The sequence below is a fragment of the Hordeum vulgare genome, chromosome 4H (assembly GCF_904849725.1).
Source record: "Hordeum vulgare subsp. vulgare chromosome 4H, MorexV3_pseudomolecules_assembly, whole genome shotgun sequence".
Taxonomy (NCBI): domain Eukaryota; kingdom Viridiplantae; phylum Streptophyta; class Magnoliopsida; order Poales; family Poaceae; genus Hordeum; species Hordeum vulgare.
In genome coordinates, this window is record NC_058521.1 from 135,775,287 (window position 1) to 135,794,363 (window position 19,077).

General features: G+C 46.5%; 2 protein-coding genes across 5 annotated transcripts; one reads left to right on the forward strand and one right to left on the reverse strand.

Moving 5' to 3' along the window:
- Positions 1 to 503: 503 nt before the first annotated feature.
- LOC123448154 (transcription factor TGAL4-like) lies at positions 504 to 6,954 on the forward strand. 4 transcript variants are annotated; one of them, XM_045124945.1, is made up of 13 exons: positions 504 to 971; positions 1,103 to 1,323; positions 1,718 to 1,914; positions 2,425 to 2,552; positions 2,672 to 2,845; positions 4,044 to 4,100; positions 4,197 to 4,259; positions 4,356 to 4,433; positions 4,598 to 4,640; positions 4,755 to 5,026; positions 5,224 to 5,466; positions 5,940 to 6,082; positions 6,610 to 6,954. In XM_045124945.1, the coding sequence occupies exons 1-13, from the start codon at positions 519 to 521 to the stop codon at positions 6,689 to 6,691; spliced, it is 2,154 nt and encodes a 717-aa protein (XP_044980880.1). In that variant the 5' UTR covers positions 504 to 518; the 3' UTR covers positions 6,692 to 6,954. The 4 variants fall into 4 exon arrangements, with proteins under 4 accessions (XP_044980880.1, XP_044980881.1, XP_044980882.1 ...); XM_045124946.1 differs by having other exon boundaries at positions 4,200 to 4,259; XM_045124947.1 differs by having other exon boundaries at positions 1,721 to 1,914.
- Positions 6,955 to 7,324: 370 nt separating this feature from the next.
- LOC123448156 lies at positions 7,325 to 8,751 on the reverse strand. Its single transcript, XM_045124949.1, has 2 exons — positions 7,974 to 8,751; positions 7,325 to 7,825 (listed from the first exon to the last, which is right to left on the reverse strand). Exons 1-2 carry the CDS (start codon positions 8,512 to 8,514, stop codon positions 7,647 to 7,649), a joined length of 720 nt encoding a protein of 239 aa, XP_044980884.1. The 5' UTR covers positions 8,515 to 8,751; the 3' UTR covers positions 7,325 to 7,646.
- Positions 8,752 to 19,077: the final 10,326 nt, after the last annotated feature.

A 19,077-nucleotide genomic window follows, 5' to 3' on the forward strand; every position in this document is an offset into this window, starting at 1 on the left:
GGATATTATTGGTTTAGGTATGGTTTGACAAGGCATGGATGTTGACTCGTTAACAGGGGACAGCGCCAAGCTAATTAAATCCAGGAAAAACCCAAGGTTTCTCACTTGCTTCCTCAAGGAAAGGAAAGGAAAGGAAATAATTGCAAAGGAGTTGTTAATATATGTGTAGAGGTAGTCTTCACATAAGGTTGACAAAACGTTTATGACTTTGTGCACAACCGAAATGTCTCGTGATTATCCGCGCGATTGGTTAAGTTGTAGTATAATCGTATGTAGACGGTGTCAGTCAAGGTCTAAACGGGGAATTACGATGGTCATCGCCCGGCGAGTAGAAAAACGCCTGAACAAAGCACATTTTATCTTTGGCAGAGCATAAAGAAGAATGGCCACGTTCTCACCGGGCGGCGTAAAAACGTAAACTTTGTGAAACATTCTTTGAAGAGCTAGCATGGATGGGAAAGAGAGGAGAAAGGCTGGACATGGACGCATGAAATAAAGAAATTGGCAGCCAATGAGAGATGGCAGTCAGTTCCGATGCGATAAGAGTGCAGTCAGGGTGGCTTCTTGACAAAAGCCCTTCAAGTCAAGACAAGACCCCCCTACTTCCTTCTTCCTCTTCTCTCTTTCTTCTCCCTCTTTCTCTCTTCACATTTCACACACAGAGGGAAGAGAGGGAGAGACCAAAGCAGATTAAAGCAGGCAAGAAGGGACAAGCAGATCCCCGGCCCTCTCAGCTCAGCTGTGGGATTAGCAGCAGAGTACACACGCGCGCGCCCCACAAGGCGAAAGAGAGCGTCTGTCAGTCAGATGCATCAAGACAAGAAGTTGCAGGGTGCGTGAAGAGCAAGAACACAGGACAGGAGAAAGAAAGAAAGAAAGAAACGGTCAAGCCTGCTAGCTGCTGCTGCCTCTGCTCAACCCGGGCCGTCTCTCTCTTTTGTGCTGTAAAAGGAAACGCAGTGCATGCCCTGGTATGTTGTTTGTCTCCGTCCTCGCCTCGCTCGCAATTCCTTCTCTTTGCTGAGGTGGATATATATGGGGGGGGGGGGGGGGGGGGTGTCCGGTTGCTCATGTGAGGCTTTCTTGTGCGCGCGGCATGCAGAAACCAAGCAGCCAGGAGCGCAAGGAGCTTCTCTACTGGGAGTGGGAGATCGAGGCAGCAAGAGTTTTGGCTTGGAGGTCCATCATGGAGGAGGCGAGCAGCAGTTCGGGCCATCCGAGGCACAGGGGTCCTCCTCCTCCTCCTCACCATGTTCTCGGATATGGCGGCTTCCATGCCGCCATGGCCGTGCCAACCAACTCCATGCCTCCCGCAACCTTCTTGTAAGAGCAATCTGTCTTCTTTCTCTCCCCCGGCCCTCTCTCTGCTCGTGGTTTGGTTTTGTTTGTCATCTCATCTATAGCTATTCTTTCTGCTTCTTTCCCCTATATGGAAACCAACAACCATGATGAACAGCATGCACTTATTTGTCAAGATTTGGCAAACACGAGTCCTGATGATTCATCTCTGCATGCGTGTTGCCTTGTATATATGGAGTTTTTTTTTGTCGGCTTGCTGTTCTTCATGCTTCCTGTCATCGATCCTGTGTGCGTGTAGACACACACACATACATACATGCATCCATATATACATACATAGGGATCTTTGTGTAGATCCGTGAGTATTAATTTGGTGATGGCACTGTAATGGTGACGGCCTGTACGTGCATGCATGCAGCAGCGAGCAAGACGGAGGAGGAGGCGCCTACTTCGGGGAGCTGGAGGAGGCCCTCATGCACCAGGTCGCCACGCTCAGCAGCGGCGGCAGGAGGATTTCCCATTCCCATTCCCATTCCCAACAGCAAACTGCAACGGCCACCTCCACGGCTCAACCTCATCACCATCACCACCACCATGGACACAACCACGCCATGCGTACGTACACACAGCACCTCTCTCTTACTCTCTCTCTCTCTAGCATAGCGTAGCCTGGCGAAGCGAGTCCAACAAGGGACCAAAGAGAACAAGGCTGCGAGCCACTTTACCAAGAGGTTAGGGCATCCTAGTCAAAAGTAACCATGCAGTGCGGCAGAAGTGTCAGTTGTGTGTGTGTGTGTGTGTGTTGCTTGTGACCCCCTTCTCTCTCTCTCTACCCCATAGTACTACCAGCTAGAGTGGTGGTGAGTCTCTGGCTTGGCTGGCTCTCTGCAAGCAAGCAAGCAAAGCAAACCACAGCTCAAAGGGAATAACCCCAAGGCCACTTTCAGTTTCACTGCCACGGTGGGCCCACGCGGCCGCTGCTACCCCTACCCCTTTGTGATCAGATCACAGGCAGTACCACCGCCGCAGCCTTTGCACTTCACCCCTCTCTCTCTCTCTCTGCCGTTGCCTGTTGCGATGCATGTCTTGATTGATCTCCTCCTCCCCTATGATATCTTCTTGCAGCCTTCCCCAGTACTGTGGCTGATACTGCTACAGCGGCAGCGGCAGAGGCAGCAGCTAGGCCGCCTCCTACGCTGGACATCTTCCCCTCCTGGCCGCTCGCTCTCCATCACCACCACCACACACCCAAGGTAAATAATAAATATACTACTTATATACTCCAGCATCACCCAAGGACGCGTACCGACTGCAGCAAAAATAAATGAAACTGTCCCGAGCATTTTGAAATTGTTTTTTTTTTCGTAAGCAGGAGGGTTCAAACGTGACGGCAGACAGCACGGACTCAGAGAGCAGCAGCAAGAACAACATCAACATGGACTCATCAGATCATCATCATCATCAGCAGCAGCAAGGGATGGCAGGATTGGTGACCGTGGCAGCCCAGTTCCATCAGATTTCACAGCAGCAGCACCACCAGCAGCAGGTACTCTACCGCTGTGAATGACCATATCAAAATGCATTCAATGCATTGGCATATGCACTGTTGCTTGGCTTCCTTGCATACTCGTCTTTGTTCTTTGCTTCTCCACATTCTCCCCTGGCCATCATCATCCATCTCTCCTACTCATACTAGTTAGAGTAGATAGATAGCCTGGTGCCATGTCAGTAGCTAGCTAGCTACGCCACAACTTCCAAGATGCTCATGTAGCAAAATGTTCCTGCTATAGGCAGCACAAGAAAGAAAGAATCGACACGGTTGAGGGAGGGTGTGCATTTAAGATGTGTTGCTGCCCCCAAGATCTCCAATCCCAACACGTTAGTTAGGTGAACCTTTTTTCTTCTTCTTCTCTTTTGGACCCATGGAAACAAATCCAGAGAGATTGTTGGAATAGCAACATCTTCCTTCCATTCTAGGCACGCACATTTGGATGGATAGGTGATTAATGTAGAGGATATGTTAGAATAGAGCGTAGCTGCCATGCCATTGCCATTGCCACAGCCATTGGTGATGCAATAGCATACGAGGGATCATTCTTACAATATTGTCTCTAACAAAAAAAAAACAATTAGTTGGATGCTTGAATAATGCCACCTTGCTTGGGTCAGTGTCTGCTTTAGGTGCACGCTGCTTTCTGGTCAATTGGTGAACTGCCAGTGCCAGGGTTATATGTATATACATTGTTGGATTGATAGACAAATAAGCAAGACAATCTCACGCACTAATTAATCAATCTACGCTTCTTTCTCAGACAAAATATAACAACAATTCACACTCAGTCAGCTGAAAGAGAGCCCTGCAAATTAGGGAGCGACGCGACAGCAACACACCATCAGAAAAGAAAAGCAGAACCTAACATATACTACTATAATTTTTTGTCTGTTGTTGGAGTGGGTGGTTTCCACCAAATGTACATGGCTGTTTATTTAATATGTGCTTGATGTAACGTGCATGCAGTAGAGACCATACTATATACTAGTAGTATTTGCTTGATTGCACCATGGACACATTGTTCTTCCATCTCCTAGCTCTATCATACTGATTGCTTAAGTGAGCATGATGTGTCAACTGATTGCTTCTTATTGACATTCTTCTTCTAATATGCAATGTGTTGAAGAAGAAACAAAGTAATTAACTGATTTTGGCTTGTGCTGGACTTCTCACGTTCGCTTGTCATGTGCAGAAGATGGCAACCAGTTCCACTCACAGTGACAGGACTGGCAAAGCGCTTGATCCAAAGGTAGCATCGAAATTTATGTTCCTGGAGCAATGCAATGCATTTGGTTTTGAGAATCCTGAGATTTATAATGATTTCTTCTTCTCCCTTGGTGGTCAGCAGACGACGAGGAGGCTAGCACAGAATCGAGAGGCTGCGAGAAAAAGCAGGCTGCGGAAGAAGGTAGGCCATCATTTGTAATCTGAACTGAATTCGTGTTTCCAGCAATGAATTTGCCAAGTTGTTGACTTTTGCATCTGCATTATCCATCGTGTGTAGGCTTACATTCAGCAGCTTGAGAGTGGCAAGCTCAAGCTTGCTCAACTGGAACAGGATCTCCAGCGGGCTCGTTCTCAGGTGCTCCTCATTTCTGCAGCTAATTTCTCCATGTGCACCTGTACATATATGATCACAAAAATCACTCGAGTTAGAAAAATATCATTCAAGTTCCTTCTATGTCAAAGTATCGAGCTAGGTTTTCATATTGTAAAGAGTGATATGAACCTATGAGCTTTGTATAGGGACTCTTGGTTGGAGGAGCTCCAAGTGGAAACTCCAGCCCTGGTGTGTAAAGTCACCCCCAGTATCAACTCTCCTGCGCATTCAGTGATTAGAATGTGTGGAATTTGGTTAAGATTTGGAATTGGACTGAATCGAATTGTGATGCCTATTTTCCAGGTGCTGCCATGTTCGATGTCGAGTACAACAGGTGGCTGGATGACGACAGCAGGCGCATGATTGAGCTCCGGGGAGGCCTGCACGCGCACTTGCCGGATGGTGACCTCAGGGCCATCATCGACGACACCTTGACCCACTACGATGAACTCTTCCGCCTCAAGAGTGCTGCTGCCAGGGCGGACGTCTTCCATCTCATCACCGGAATGTGGGCGACCCCAGCCGAGCGCTGCTTCCTTTGGATGGGCGGATTTCGGCCCTCTGATCTGCTCAAGGCATGTGCCTCTAACTACACTGAACATTGGCAATGTTATTCCTAAATAAAATAGAAATGAAATCAACTGTCGTTTTCTTTTCATAGTTTCTTGCAAAAAAAGTTCATTTGATAGTTCAAGAACCAATTGCCTGGCAAACTCGCGAAGTAAACTAGTGATGTCCTAATGGAAGTACATCCTTCCCACTGTTGTTGCAGACACTGGCACCTCAGCTTGATCCCTTGACTGAACAGCAAATGGTTGGCATCTGCAGCCTTGAGCAGTCATTGCAGCAGGCAGAAGAAGCTCTCACCCAGGGCCTGGAGCAGCTCCATCAGTCATTGGCAGTCACTGTGGCAGGCAGCGGGTCTCTTAGCGATGATACCAACATGGGGAGCTTCATGGGTGACATGGCAGTTGCTCTTGGCAAGCTGGCCAACCTGGAAGGTTTTGTCATACAGGTAACCCAAGATGTGTCACTACTCTTCAATCTTGATCATTATGTCAGTGTATATGTAGTGGCTGCTAGACTATTCGCTTATCTTATTCAAATTTGTAGATGAGCAATTAAGCCACCTGGTAAAACTTGCAGGGAAATATATCAACAATCTTCATTCAGGGGATATTTATTGCTCTGGCCACACCTAAATCGATTTAGCTCATCAATTCTGTTACTAACTGTGCCAAGAATATGTAACTATTTTAAACCTCATAAGACTTCCACCAGTAGTGCCAAAAATTAGTAATTTGTCAATTTAACAGGTCAATTGCTCCACAATTTGGAAGTTACCATTCTTTCGAATTTCATTTGTTTAACCATAACATGATGTATTCCAAAAAAGTTTATTACTAGCATCTGCTCTGAGTTTTAGCTACCAGGAATAAGATCACTGGGGCATGTGCTAAAACGACATATGTGACATGTCATTTCCAGGCTGATAACTTGAGGCAGCAGACTCTTCATCAGATGCACAGGATTCTGACAGTTAGGCAGGCAGCTCGATGTTTCCTGGCTATTGGCGAGTACCACAACCGCCTCCGTGCCCTAAGCTCCCTCTGGGCTTCTCGCCCTCGAGAGTAAGTACCATGCGAATCTTACCTCTGTCCTGTAGTTAGTTTTCTTTTGCTCGATATGGAGTCTGCTACCTGTAGCTGTTGAAGTTATAGCCTATCTACAATTTAAAAAATCTAACTGCATATGATTGAGCAAGGGCTTAATAGAGGCCAGAATAAGCTTAGTTTATTAATACCCAGATGTGCCCTACTAACCAGCCTGGAATCGACCACCCTCCTACCAGCAATCAAAATTCAAAAGTCAGCAGGCTTGTTTTGTACACCATAGCCTGCACTAAAACAAATAGCAAAAACAAGTGCATCTACGGAGTGCAGAATAAGAGCTAGACACAGTTTCTATTGCTTTTTCCTAGGATGTTTTCAGCTATCCCTGCCTCTGTCGCTTTTCCCTAGGATATGTTCAGCTATCCCTGCCAACTAACCATTTTCTGTTTCGGCCTAAAAGAAGAATAGGTTCAGCAGTTGTAGTACTACCATTTTTCTGGATCTATCTCTGATCTATTTATTGCCTGCGCATATATTGCCTGCAGGATACTGATGACAGATGAAGGCAATTGCGGAGAGCTAAGCATTGCAGCACATCCATCTGAAAGCCAATATTCTGCCTTCTGATTCAAATGTATTTTGGAACTAACCTTCAAAGTAGGAGCATAATCGAAACAACTGGGAAGAAATTTTTTTGGATGTAATGTAGCAGATATGTGAGAAACAGAGAGCTGGGAAACAAAGGAAGCTCCAGAAATGGGAGAACTTGTCAGAACGCGTAGAACTGTCATCAGATTTTTCTTGAGTCAAATGGTTTAATGTATCCTGGAGTGGGAACAAATGAAGGAAGCCCAGAATTCATTATTGAAACAGTACTTCAATTTGTGTTATTTTCATTACTTCTGGAAAGGCTGCCTTTTGTAGAAACTACCATGCACTACTACCAAAATATTTTGAATCTAATAGGTGAGCTATCTGACAGAATTTGGAAAAAAGATCACACTGCCAGAAAATGGGGAAAAGGTTATATAAAAATATATCGAAACACTGACATTCAATCACTTTTTTTTATCATCAGGAGGCTACAAAGGGGCAATCTCTGAGCATGAGTGCACAAACCTGTCCCAAATATCAAATTTAGTATCTCATTCAGAGTCTGATATTGCACATACTGCTGATATAAAGCAGCCTAGTACGTAAATAGTAGGAGGAAAGAATGGTCATTTGAAGTTAAACCTTCCTATAATTTTGCAACAGAGATAAAAGAAACCAGCTTAAGTTCAGGTTTCTTCCATTATAAACCAAAGTGTACACTGCACAACACTGATTATGCCGTGAAAAGAATTGCTTAGAGGAGCAACTAATACACATACATTGAACAAACACGTAAAAGAAAGGAAGAATTTTCCTGCATCTTCAGGGGGGAAATGAAGGATTTCCCTATGTCACACATGATTGTCATGTGGAGGAATATTTCAAATAAATTATATTATGGTATTCCTAAACAATGTGGATTTACACTGTTTTGGTTCTAACCTCACAGAAGAAGTATATATCATGTAAGAAAGAAATCAGCTCACAGCTAATTATCCTTTTTCTGGACAACTCGACTTTTGGACCAATCTTCCAAGGTTTTGCGGTGAAGAGCATTCATTTTGATCTTCCTCCTTCCTCGGATGACGTTTTCGGCGTCTTTCCAGTTTTCAGCGATGCCTGTCGCCACTAGAATTGCACACATGACACAGGCACTTCTTCCATGACCTGATGTGGTTGTAAGTCATGCACAAAACAGATAGCCATTTTATCTTCATGTGGTGTCACTTATAAATACAATAAAATTACCAAACTACGCTATGGTTCGCGCGGAAAGTAGGATGCAAACAAGAGAGGGGGGGAGATCATTGCTAACCAAATGCGCAGTGGACATAAACGGGCTTCCCCTGGGCTCTCTTTTCGCAGGCCCACCGCGCCGCGAATTCGATCTGGGACGGTGCCGGGGCCCTGGTATCCCAAGTAGCAAGGCATATATACTCATCCACCTTCACAAATGCGCTCCTCGGCAGCTCACAGGTGCAATCCACGACGGACGGAACCCCGGGAGGCAGGTGCTTCGCCATGAACGGCCAGCCCCCGAGGTAGAGCCCCTCGGCGATCTCGTCGTACACGTTCTCCTTCCTGAGGAACCTCTTCACCTTGGCGTACGTGCGTGCCAGCATCAGGAAGGGGCCGAAGAGCACGGACGACCAGAGGGGGAACCGGCCCGACGGGGTCTTGCCCAGGATCCAGGGTAGGTTGACGGCGGTGTGGGACGCGACAGTGACGACGTAGGCGACGCAGCTGGTGGCGAGGATGGGGGCCGTGGCGGCGGCCCTCACGCCGACCTGCCGCAGGGCGAGGGACGAGACGAGGAGCGCCGTCGCGGCGATGCCCGTCACCTTGGAGATCCCCATTGCTGTCTTCGTTACCAAAAAGGTGGAATCTGGTGCCAATCCCTTTGGGGGTAATGTCGATTGAATCGAAAACGGAGTGGATCAAGAAGCGATCTGGATGTGGAGAAGTTACCGGCGGTGGCTGAGGGCGTGCGGGCAAGGAGAGGAGAGGAGAGGAGGGGAGAGTGGTGGGGAGAAGATGCGGTGGAGCGGGGGAGGAAGACAAGGCGGGAAGAACGGGGGAAGAGGGGACTCCCGACATAGGCCGAGCAGATTATGATAATCTGGATTATGAACATAGATTATATAATCTGATTTATAAAATAACTCATGTGGGCATGTTTGGAGGTTAGATTATATAAACTGTAAACCAGCTTTTAAATTGTACAATGACATGTTTGCCCTCTGTCTACAAGGAAAAATAGAAAAGTGGCGGTGGCACTGCGTAATTCTCTTGAAGTTTACGAGGGTAACACGTCATTTGTAATCCATAATCTCATTTTAGCTGGGGTAGAGCAGATTATGAAATTATAATAATCTGGTCATCTAGTTTATAAAATCTATAATATAAACTGTCCTATTTAAAAATACAATAGATTATAAAAACCAGATTATATAATCTGGGTCCAGATTATATAATCTGGGTGGTTCCAAACAGGGCCATAGTCGGGTGGGTCGAGACCGAAACATTGCTGCCATGTCACAAAAAAATGAAAAATCTGATCATTCGTCATTTCAAATGGAGTATAAAAATTGCTAAAGTTACCTTTTTGGAGAAAGTTAAAGTTTTTAAAAACGGACCCATCTCTATCGGAAAAATGATTATGATCAACGCGGGGCATCGGGGCATCCACAAGCTTCGTTGCTCGATACGTGTCTTACTCACCACGCATGCCTTTTTTATGTTATCTTTGCAACAATAATATTGTTGAAGAATAATGACGAAGGACGATGAATGCCTAAGTGCGTGAGCGGCTAGAGATAATATTATAATTTTTGCAACATGAACTTTTTACGTAAAATGCGTACCATGGCTTTATAGAAGAAGAGAATTGAACATATAAGACCATTACAACTTAGTGCGAACAGCAAACGTAGCACCCACTCCACATCTCGCTAGTCCAAAGACATCCATCAACAACCACATAACTATAAAGCAAAGAGCTTGCCCAAAAACGAAAAACCTCGGCGCGTCTCACCGACGTCGGTCACTTTGAAAGAAAGGTAGCTCGTGCCAAGCTTCCCTTATCGACGCACCCACACCCTTAATGCCTAAAAGGAGGTGGCAAGAGGATGGCGGGACTCTATCCGACTCAAAGAAGGCGCCGTCTTGGATTCACCACCGACGACCGTACATTGCGCCAAAGAAGAACAATCGTGGGTAATGGCGAGCACCGGAGAAGTGCAACACATGACTCCATGCCATGTCTCTCGACACGATGCTCCGAACAAAGGGACAACGTCGAATACGCTATCATCGTGCCAATCCTGCACGTATTCAAGGCTTTCGCCCGGAGACAACTGCCAACACCAAGAGAGCGAGGGACATGGTGACACACTCGACAACGCCTCCAAGAAGGAAATGACAGCCACGAGCGTCATCGTCGCCAGCCCGATCAAAACCGGAGAGGATTTTCATCCGTAATGTTGCACATCTCCACACCTCCAGGTAAGGAAGCCCTGCCCATGAAGCCTTGCACCGTCCCCACCGCAACAACTTGCCATTGAAGCCACGCAGCCGAGGTCCTTCCACACCCGCAGTGCCGGGGGAGCGCGCCATCGCAGCCACGATCAAACCAGACGAGGAACCGCAACTACCTACCGCGCCGTGCGAGGGCCAGGACCACCACAACAGCCTTCACTCGCACCAGGGGACTGCCATGCGAAGGAACCAGCTACATAGGCCCAAACCAAAACCGAGATCTGATCTGGATCTGACCCACACCGCACCTCCATCGAACCCTCCGGCGCCAACGCCTCCGGGGGCATCACCGCCCGCCCACCACGCGAAGACGGTCGACCGCCCGCTGTCTGACAAGAACCCTACCTCGCAAGGCCTCCATGACGCTGCCACCTTCATGGCAGAGGGCTCCCGCCGCCGCCACCCCTCCCTAGATCGCCTTTCTGCAACGTGCCTCAACTCGCTCCACCGTGCTCCCCGCCGTGCGCTAGCGACCCCCACCAAGAATCGCGCCACCAGCCACCCCACCTCCAAGGCAGACCTGAAGAGGACCCACTCCGTGTGAAGGGGTCCTTCAGTGGAGCCACCAGCACCCGCTCCCTTCGAAAGCAGGGCCCGACCGCCACCGCTGACGCCGGCGGCGGCAGCGTCCGAGGGGAGTATATCCGGTGGCCTCCTGTAGTAGGGACTTGGGGCCTCCCGAGCCGCACGCGCGTGCGACCCAGGAGGGAGAATCGCAACATGATGGATCTTGTTACAGAAACTTAGATGCGATCGAAATGTTGTTTTAACTTTTGCAACAAGGATCTTATCGCAAAAAATTAGAGAGAAAAGTTGTGCAACATAGCTCTTGTTACAGAAAATTAGTGAAAATATGGTTTTGCAACAAGGATCTTGTTACAAAAAATTGGAGAAGAAGAGGTTCTGCAACATGGGTCTTATTGTAGAGAATTAAAAAAGAGGTGGTTTTGTAATAAGGGTTTTGTTGCAGAAAATTAGAGAAGAGAAGATTTTGCAACAAAGGTCTTGTTGCAGACATATAGAGTTTTGTAACAAGAGTTTTGTTACACAAAAATAAAAAGGAGGAACAAATAGCACTGTCAATGAATAGGACAGATCGCTAGACGACACAGCTTTTAGAAAGATCCATCGGCCGGCGCGTAGCACGCCCCATCTCCATGTGAAAAAAACTTAAGGCCATATGTTAACTATCAAGCCTTCTTACAACACACCATACAAAGGTTTTTATTTTTTGCTTTTTTCCCTCCCCTATTCCTTAATGCGTAGGGCAAACTCTCCCCTCGAAGCTTCAGCGGCCAACCTGTGGATGCGCCTCCCCTCTGCATTTCGCTCCGGTGGCCGGTGGCAGGGAGGAGAATCCCGATGCCTCTGCTCTACTTAGTAGTTTATGATAAGGTGTTTTAGTCCTTGTAGCTGTGGTGTGTAGGCGAATGGTGATGGTTCTTGTTTGTGTTTGTCTTCCGCGCTGTGCTCCTCATCGAGTTCTCCCATCTGGTTGTACTCGACAGAGCTCCGACGTAGATTTCTGTCGTCTTCTTGGCGCAGTGGGTTCAGAGTTTGTCAGGATCTAGCTGTAGTGGATCATATAGGAGCACGAGACTCACGCTGGAACAAAAACTGCCACCTTAGCTCGGATAGTCGTCATGGAAAATATTATCTTGGTCATATATGCATCGATAGCTAGCAATCAAGCAAGAGAGAGCCTGGATCAACATTTTTTGTCGTATAACTCGGGGCGGGCTCGATCGTACAAGGGTTGATGCAATGCATGTGTCGCTCAAACACTATATTTCTTAGCCAAAGTTTCAGCATCTGGTGGGGTGTGATAAATTTCCCGGATCACAAAACAGAATGCGACATTCCTGAGTAAGAAAGATCACCAGCAGGTTAACAACTAGTACACCGAACCCCACACAGAACATGGATTTCATAATTATACACACAATATGCACACTATACATGCGAACAACAGGGTATCACAACACAAACCCTACAACTCAAATCATATATACCCAAAAGCTATAAAAAGCAAATAATACTAGCTTAATACACGTAGAGGTCACATGACCCAAAATACAACAAGCATCAATGGAAGAATATTTTTATTATTAAAGACAAGTTCAACAAATGGCTTAGGAAGACTTTAACTAAACGAACAACCCTCTAGAGAAGCCAGACTGGTGTTTGATACTTTCAAGCTACTTGGTCAGCGTCGAACTCCACATAGAAGCCACTGGTGAGGTGGTGGTCTCCTATGCAAAAAGCTTAATTAAACAACGATGAGTACATATGTGCTCAACAAGACTTACATCAAAACTAGCTACTCATGCATCTAGTATCAATGAAGAGGGTTGTGGGTTACATTAGGGAAATGCCAACTTTGACTTTTGGCTATCCTGAACTACGACTACCACTATTTGGATTTAGAGGTGAAGGAGCGCACATGAGTCCATCATCTAGTTAGTCGCCAAATCAATACAGTAACCCTGGATACTCTCTTATCTACGCTCTGAGAAAGCAATCCAAAGTACTCACACTTGTACGAGTGTTTTTAGTGTAACTGTCAATTTTACTATGAACATTATAAGTCTCTGAGTAGTCCATATCCGCACACACGACTATTCGCACATATCATTAACCATACATGGGTGTACTTCTTCACACACGCTTTCACCGCTTACCATCATGGACTCGATAGACTTAAAGAAAAACCCGGGAAGGGTGTTAGCCACGACTGTTAACCTACAAGACTCCAGTCTAAGTATATCACATATCCGAGCCAGAACTCATAATGGAAGCTCGGCTGAAGTTTCCAATATGGTTGCAAAACATTCCGTGCAGGGTTTCCAAGCCCATCGCCTTGGATCGTACTTGTAACACCCAAGATTTTTTAACTTTTATTTTCTGGATTTCCTTGGATTTTTTTTTAATTTTTGACTTGACAAGAACTTGGAAGTTTTCTTGCTAATCTCCATGAGAGAAAACTTTTGAGCTTCTTGTCCACCAAACAAATTTAGAAATATTCTCATTGCCTTTCTCATAAATGAAATGGGTAAAAGAATATTTCTTTTATTCTTAAATTGGATTCCTTTTACTTATTTATTTTTTGGATTTCTCCATAAGCTTATACATTAATTCTTCAAAGACAATTAATCAACATTCTGTTTTTAAATATTTTTACTCCTCTCCTAATCCATGAGTTTTTTTTAAGTTTTCCAAAGATTTAGAAGGGTTGGATCACCCCCAATTAATTTTATTCTTTAAATGGGATTTTCTGTAATGAGTTTGAACTCCAAAACTTTTCCAAAGGAACCCCCTCTTTCCTTTGGAGTCTTGACCCCAAAGTTTGGCAGTTTGTAGTCCTTGGTAACCTCAACCTATTTCAGCAAAAACTTTGGGATCTCAAGTTTGAAAAATTCAAATTTGGTTTGACCAAAGTTTGACCCCAGAAACTCAGTTTTGATTCAAATCTGCCTTAAACTCCACCAAAAATTTTGAAAATTTTTGCAGCCTATTTCCTTCCTATGACAGAGCTTCCCTCCAAATTTCAGCCTCAATTTCATTTCCTAGCTATGGTTTTTCTCCTGTCGATCACCTCTACTGCATTGGACTGAAGAAGTCTGAATTTATTTCAGACCTACCTTCAGACAGGCGCCACCCTCTCCCCCATCGTCAATCTCACTAGTGACGATGCCCTCCTCGTCGATCCTGTGCTCCTTCTTATCCTCTCCATCGCCCGCGAGTTTGGCCCCTTCCTCCTCGTCGGTGGCAAGCCGTCAGAGCCTGCCCAAGCGACGGCAGCAGCTCTGCTTCGACAGCAGAGTGCTTCTACTGCACTGCCGCACCGCACGGCACCGCCCATCGCTCTGGCAGCCTCCTCGCGACCACCTTCTTTGGTTCAGCCCCGCAAAGCTCGTCGCAACGCCCCTGCAACCCCAGAGCACCATTCCTGCCGCCGCAGAGCTTCGTGTTGACTGCATCGTCGCCACGTTCTTGTCGTGCATGACCAAGCCTCCTCGGGTCAAAAATGAGTTCCTCTCAGTGATTAGGCTCGTCCAGTACCACCTAATCGCCTGCCCAAGCGCCTGCTTCGCCGGAATTCCTTGCCGGAGTAATGGCCGAAGCCCCTCCCGCGGCGCCTATTTATAGAGCCCTTCCCCAGCGCATCTGAGCTCACCCTCCTCTCTCCCGCACTCCATCTTCCCCTCCAGGAAGCAGCCGATCCAGGAAGAGACCCTCGAGGGACCTTCTTCCCCAGCTCCGGCCGCCCAGATCCGCTTCGGGGTCCGGCCGCTCCCGTGCTGTGTAAGTTGAGGTAGGATCCCCTGAGATCTTCGGTCGCATCCAGGAGCTCCTCCCCTGCTTACACCATGCTCGATTTCATCGCAGAGGCCCTCGGTTGTCGATTTCGTCATGTCACCGGAGTTGTTGCCGCCAGAGATCTGCTGCCGCCGTCATGAGCCATCCCCCACCATCCAATCCACCTCCATCAGTCAGGAGAGTCAATGGTGAGTGCACCCACACCCCTAGCTCGCTCTCTCCTCCCTCCAATCGTCGCCGACGATCACCGGAAGCTTGTGGCGCTGGTGAGGAGTTCAAACCCGACAGGTGGGCCTCCCCTGTCAGTCTCTCTCCCCCTCTCCGAAACGTTTTCGTCGAAGGCGTATTCGACCGAAGCCGTTTTCCTTCCTGAGAAACGTACCCCCCCCTCGGGCGCTTTGGAATCTTTCCAGTCTAGCCCCTGTTTCCTTTGAAACTAATTACAGAACAGTCCCTAGTTTTGTTTTGGCTATAACTTTTATTCTATAACTCCTTTTGCGGTGATTCTTTTTGCAAAATGATCCTGATAAGGTCTAGTTTATTTTAAGTTTTTTCTAAAGATATTTCTATACCAGTAGCTAGACAGTGTAGCTTATTTCGTTGTTTGTGTTATACCGTAGATTCTGACACCGAGATACCCGACGTCAACTGCACCGAGCTCGATCCCGACTACGTGGAACCAAGCAAGCATGTTTGTTACTTTTGGTGTGTTGTTTGCTATCATGCTCATATTTATTTTCCCAACACCTTGCATGTTTCATACTTGTTATACATAATCAACCGTGATATAATATGATGAAGGCAGGTGATGGTTATGAAAGGTTGTGGAATAGCCTAGTCACCCAGAATGTGATAGGTTATGGCCTTGTCATGGCTTGAGCACATTGGTGCTGGTATAAATTTGGTAAACTCCAGTATCGACCTAGATCGAGTCTTGTGTGTGTCATACTTCTTATCGTGCTACCACGGGTCCCTGGATAATGGGTTCGGTATAGTCAGTTGTAGACCCATTATCAATCACACACCAGTAGAGGGGTCGGTATGAAGGTATCCATGGCCCTGGAATAAATCCAGTCATCCGGTCAGGGGGCATGGGTGTTTCCGGTCTGGGACCGGAAGGGAGGGCACTCCCATGAGCGCGCGATATAAATATTGTGATCCCATGCTAGTCGAGGTCGGAGCCTCCCCGTCTTATGGTTTTACCTTGGCAGTGTAGTCCGGGTGAGACCGGGCTTCGCGGAGGTAAAGTGGGTGTGTGTTGATTTTGAGTGTCCACTCCTAAAACACCATACGCGGGATTAGTCATGTTGACTATTGAAAACCGTGGACTATGGGTAAAGAGCACACCCTTTGTAGAGTCAAAACTATTCGAGTAGCCGTGTCCCCGGTCAAGGACATTGTTTGACGAGTCAAGTATCGGTCCTAGAGTCGGTCTTTGGAGTATAAGTGATATTAATAATATTGGATGTGGTGAACCATATGATGATACGGGATATTATCATATCGTGTATTATTACTCTGGACTAACCCTTATGATTCTCTTTGTTGGATATCCTTGGGACGGTTCTACCTCCTGGATATTCAATATTTTATATAAGCCCTTTATGTGGTGTGCCTAAGACGCCCGACTATGGCATTGTTTTTATTATTCTTATAAGCCCTTTATGTGGTGTCGCTGAGACGCCCAACTGCGACATTGTTTTGTTATTCATTATAAGCCATTTATGTGGTGTCGGTGAGACACCCGACTGCGGCATTATTTTGTTATTTATTATAAGCCCTTTATGTGGTGTCGCTGAGACGCCCGACTGCGGCATGTTATGATATTTACTTTTCGCCCTGTATGTGGTGTTGCTTAGACGCCCGATAGTGGTATTTATTTTTCTGCATGGATATCTCGGGAGGACTACCGCCTGATTTATCCACTAACCTATTTACTTTCAGTACATATATTTTTGCATATAACTTGACTATAACCGTGCATAATAAAATGAACTGCATGCATCTCATCTTTTGTGCAAACTGTTTGCGAGTACTTTCCGGAGTACTCAGTGGCTTGTTGTTGTGGCCAGATATGGATGAAGGAGATCTCATGGATGAAGATTACGATAGCGAGTCCGATGTCTAGAGGAGTCCCAGTCAGTCTTGCGATCCTGGAGTCCGTCACTGTTTTATTCCACCGCTTCCGCCACCCCGAATAAATTGTTGAGCGTCACTCTGAGGCTTAGCGCGTAGTAGTACTCGTCATGTCACATTACTCTGATGTGACGTGCCCCCTTTATTTATTGCGAGTAGTAGAGTCACCCTAAGACCACTTTAACATTTCCATCTATCCTAAGACTTCGATGTGTTGCAATAATTTGTAGAGCGACCCTCGCTCTACTTGTAATATATTGAGTACTACTGGTTTTCTGCATCAAGTTGAGTCCATTAGTGGGAAATATTTTCTTCACCGTGGACACGAATGGCTGATTTCCAATTAAATCCTTTATTTGGAAACCGGTCGTGACAAACTTGGTACGAGAGCCAGGCTGACTGTAGGAAACCCCTAGGTACGATCCCTGACCGGATTAGTTATTTTATTGCTTGCTTGTGTTAGCAATTTTCTGTTAGTCAACATATATTTATGTTTTGACTATATGAAATTTTTTTGTTTTGTAGATGGCTGGCAATGGTTGCTCGTCGCAGGTGTTCGCCAACGAGCCAACGGGATTTTCGCGACTGCTTTCAGTCATCGTGAAGATCGCGATTGGACAGACTGTCCGCACCGAGTACACGTTTTACCGCCACAAGATCAGCGACTCCCTGACTATGCATCAGGTGTCGGTGCATTTTATTGGTGGTCGACCAGAGTATCGTCGCTTTCGTTTCGTTGGGAGAGCCATGCCTACGGAGAGGTAGGCTATTCAGATGGCAGCCAGGGAGGCGATTGCTCGTCTCCGGGACACTCTTCCAGCAATGAAGACTCGTCCTTATTATTATCTGCCATGCACGTGTCGTACACCAACCACTACGCCTTTGCATGCCCGAGAGGAGAGGAAGATGATGCTCTTGGGATGCTTGTGTAGTATTTCCAAGGCCTGGAGTCAGCTTTTGATGGTTTAGTGGATGACTTGCCGTCTTGCGCAGTCCGCTTAGAGCCAATAGAGGAGGAAGTGAACTCCCCAGCTCCTCATCTGGGACTTACTCTGGGTCAGCCGATCCAGGTTCCTTCCGACTCCGCCTAGAGATGGTGAAGTAGATCGCTAGTCCGCTTGTATGATATGGATGATGTCGTGCTCCTAGATCGAAGGGAAGTAGTGTGTTGCGTCATGTAGGACAGGGGAAGTGCACTAGCTTAAATAACAAGTCAGACATACTAGAGTACGACCTGAGTGGTATGTATAATTATGATCGATGTATGATGTACTGCGGTCCTTCTCCGAGCATGACGATTATGTTATGAAAAATCTTGCAATGTTTCCTTGGAAAATGTTTCTGAATTCCTTTCGTTCGAGCTTTATTTTCTTATTGGTTTTTACAACATCAACCCAGCTTTGAGAAAATGAGTTGACCCTGGACACGCTCCATGCCAAGAGACATGGGAGAAAATCAATCCACTGGGACAGGGAACAACTTCACTCAAGGCCAGTCTAGCCAACATGAAAGCAGCCCATCACTCTGAGAAGTCTGTCGTTTATATGGGCAGAGCCAACAGCAACATCATGAAATGATGAATCAACTAATGAACATGGGAAATCAGCGTGGTCCTCATCCACAACACTCCCGACTGGCTGAGCTACAAAAGATACGTCCACCAACATTTTCACATACAGACAAGCCAATGGAAGCAGACGATTGGCTACGGTACATTGAGAGAAAGATGACAATTGGACAATGTTCAAATCATGAGAAAGTATTGTACACTCCCCACTATTTAACTGGAGCCGCAACTTCGTGGTGGGAAAACATCCTCCGCGTACATCCAGATGAGAACAGTATCTCATAGGCTGAATTTAAAGAAAGTTTCCGTGCAGCGCACATACCCAACAGTGTTACGAAAATAAAGAAGAAAAGAATTTGAAGACCTGAAGCAACGGAGTTCCAGCGTGATGGAGTACATGGATCAGTATAATCAACTGTCCCAATACGCAAGTGAAGACTAGAAGACTGAGGAAAGAAGGATGGAGAAGTTCCTGGATGGACTTGCTCCAGCATTAAAGTGCCAACTGGTTGTCCACACGTTTCCAGATTTGAAGACACTGGTTGACAAAGCCATTATGCTAGAAGCTGAACGTCGCAGCCTGGATGACATCCCAAACGCTGCCATAATAACTCTACCCCAGTACGCAACACCAGGCACAAGACAGAGGACTCAAAGACTCAAGCTCCACGTACCTTATTACCAACCACTAGATTCAACAACAACTCTTACATGAGGAACAAATATTTTACTCCCCGTACCAGCATCACTTGTTTTGCATGTGCAGAAATAGGACACTACGCTCGGCAATGCCCAAAGGCCGAAAATGGTGCAGCCAAGACCAACGCTTCCAACTTTGACTCAGCACCAAAAGCAACAA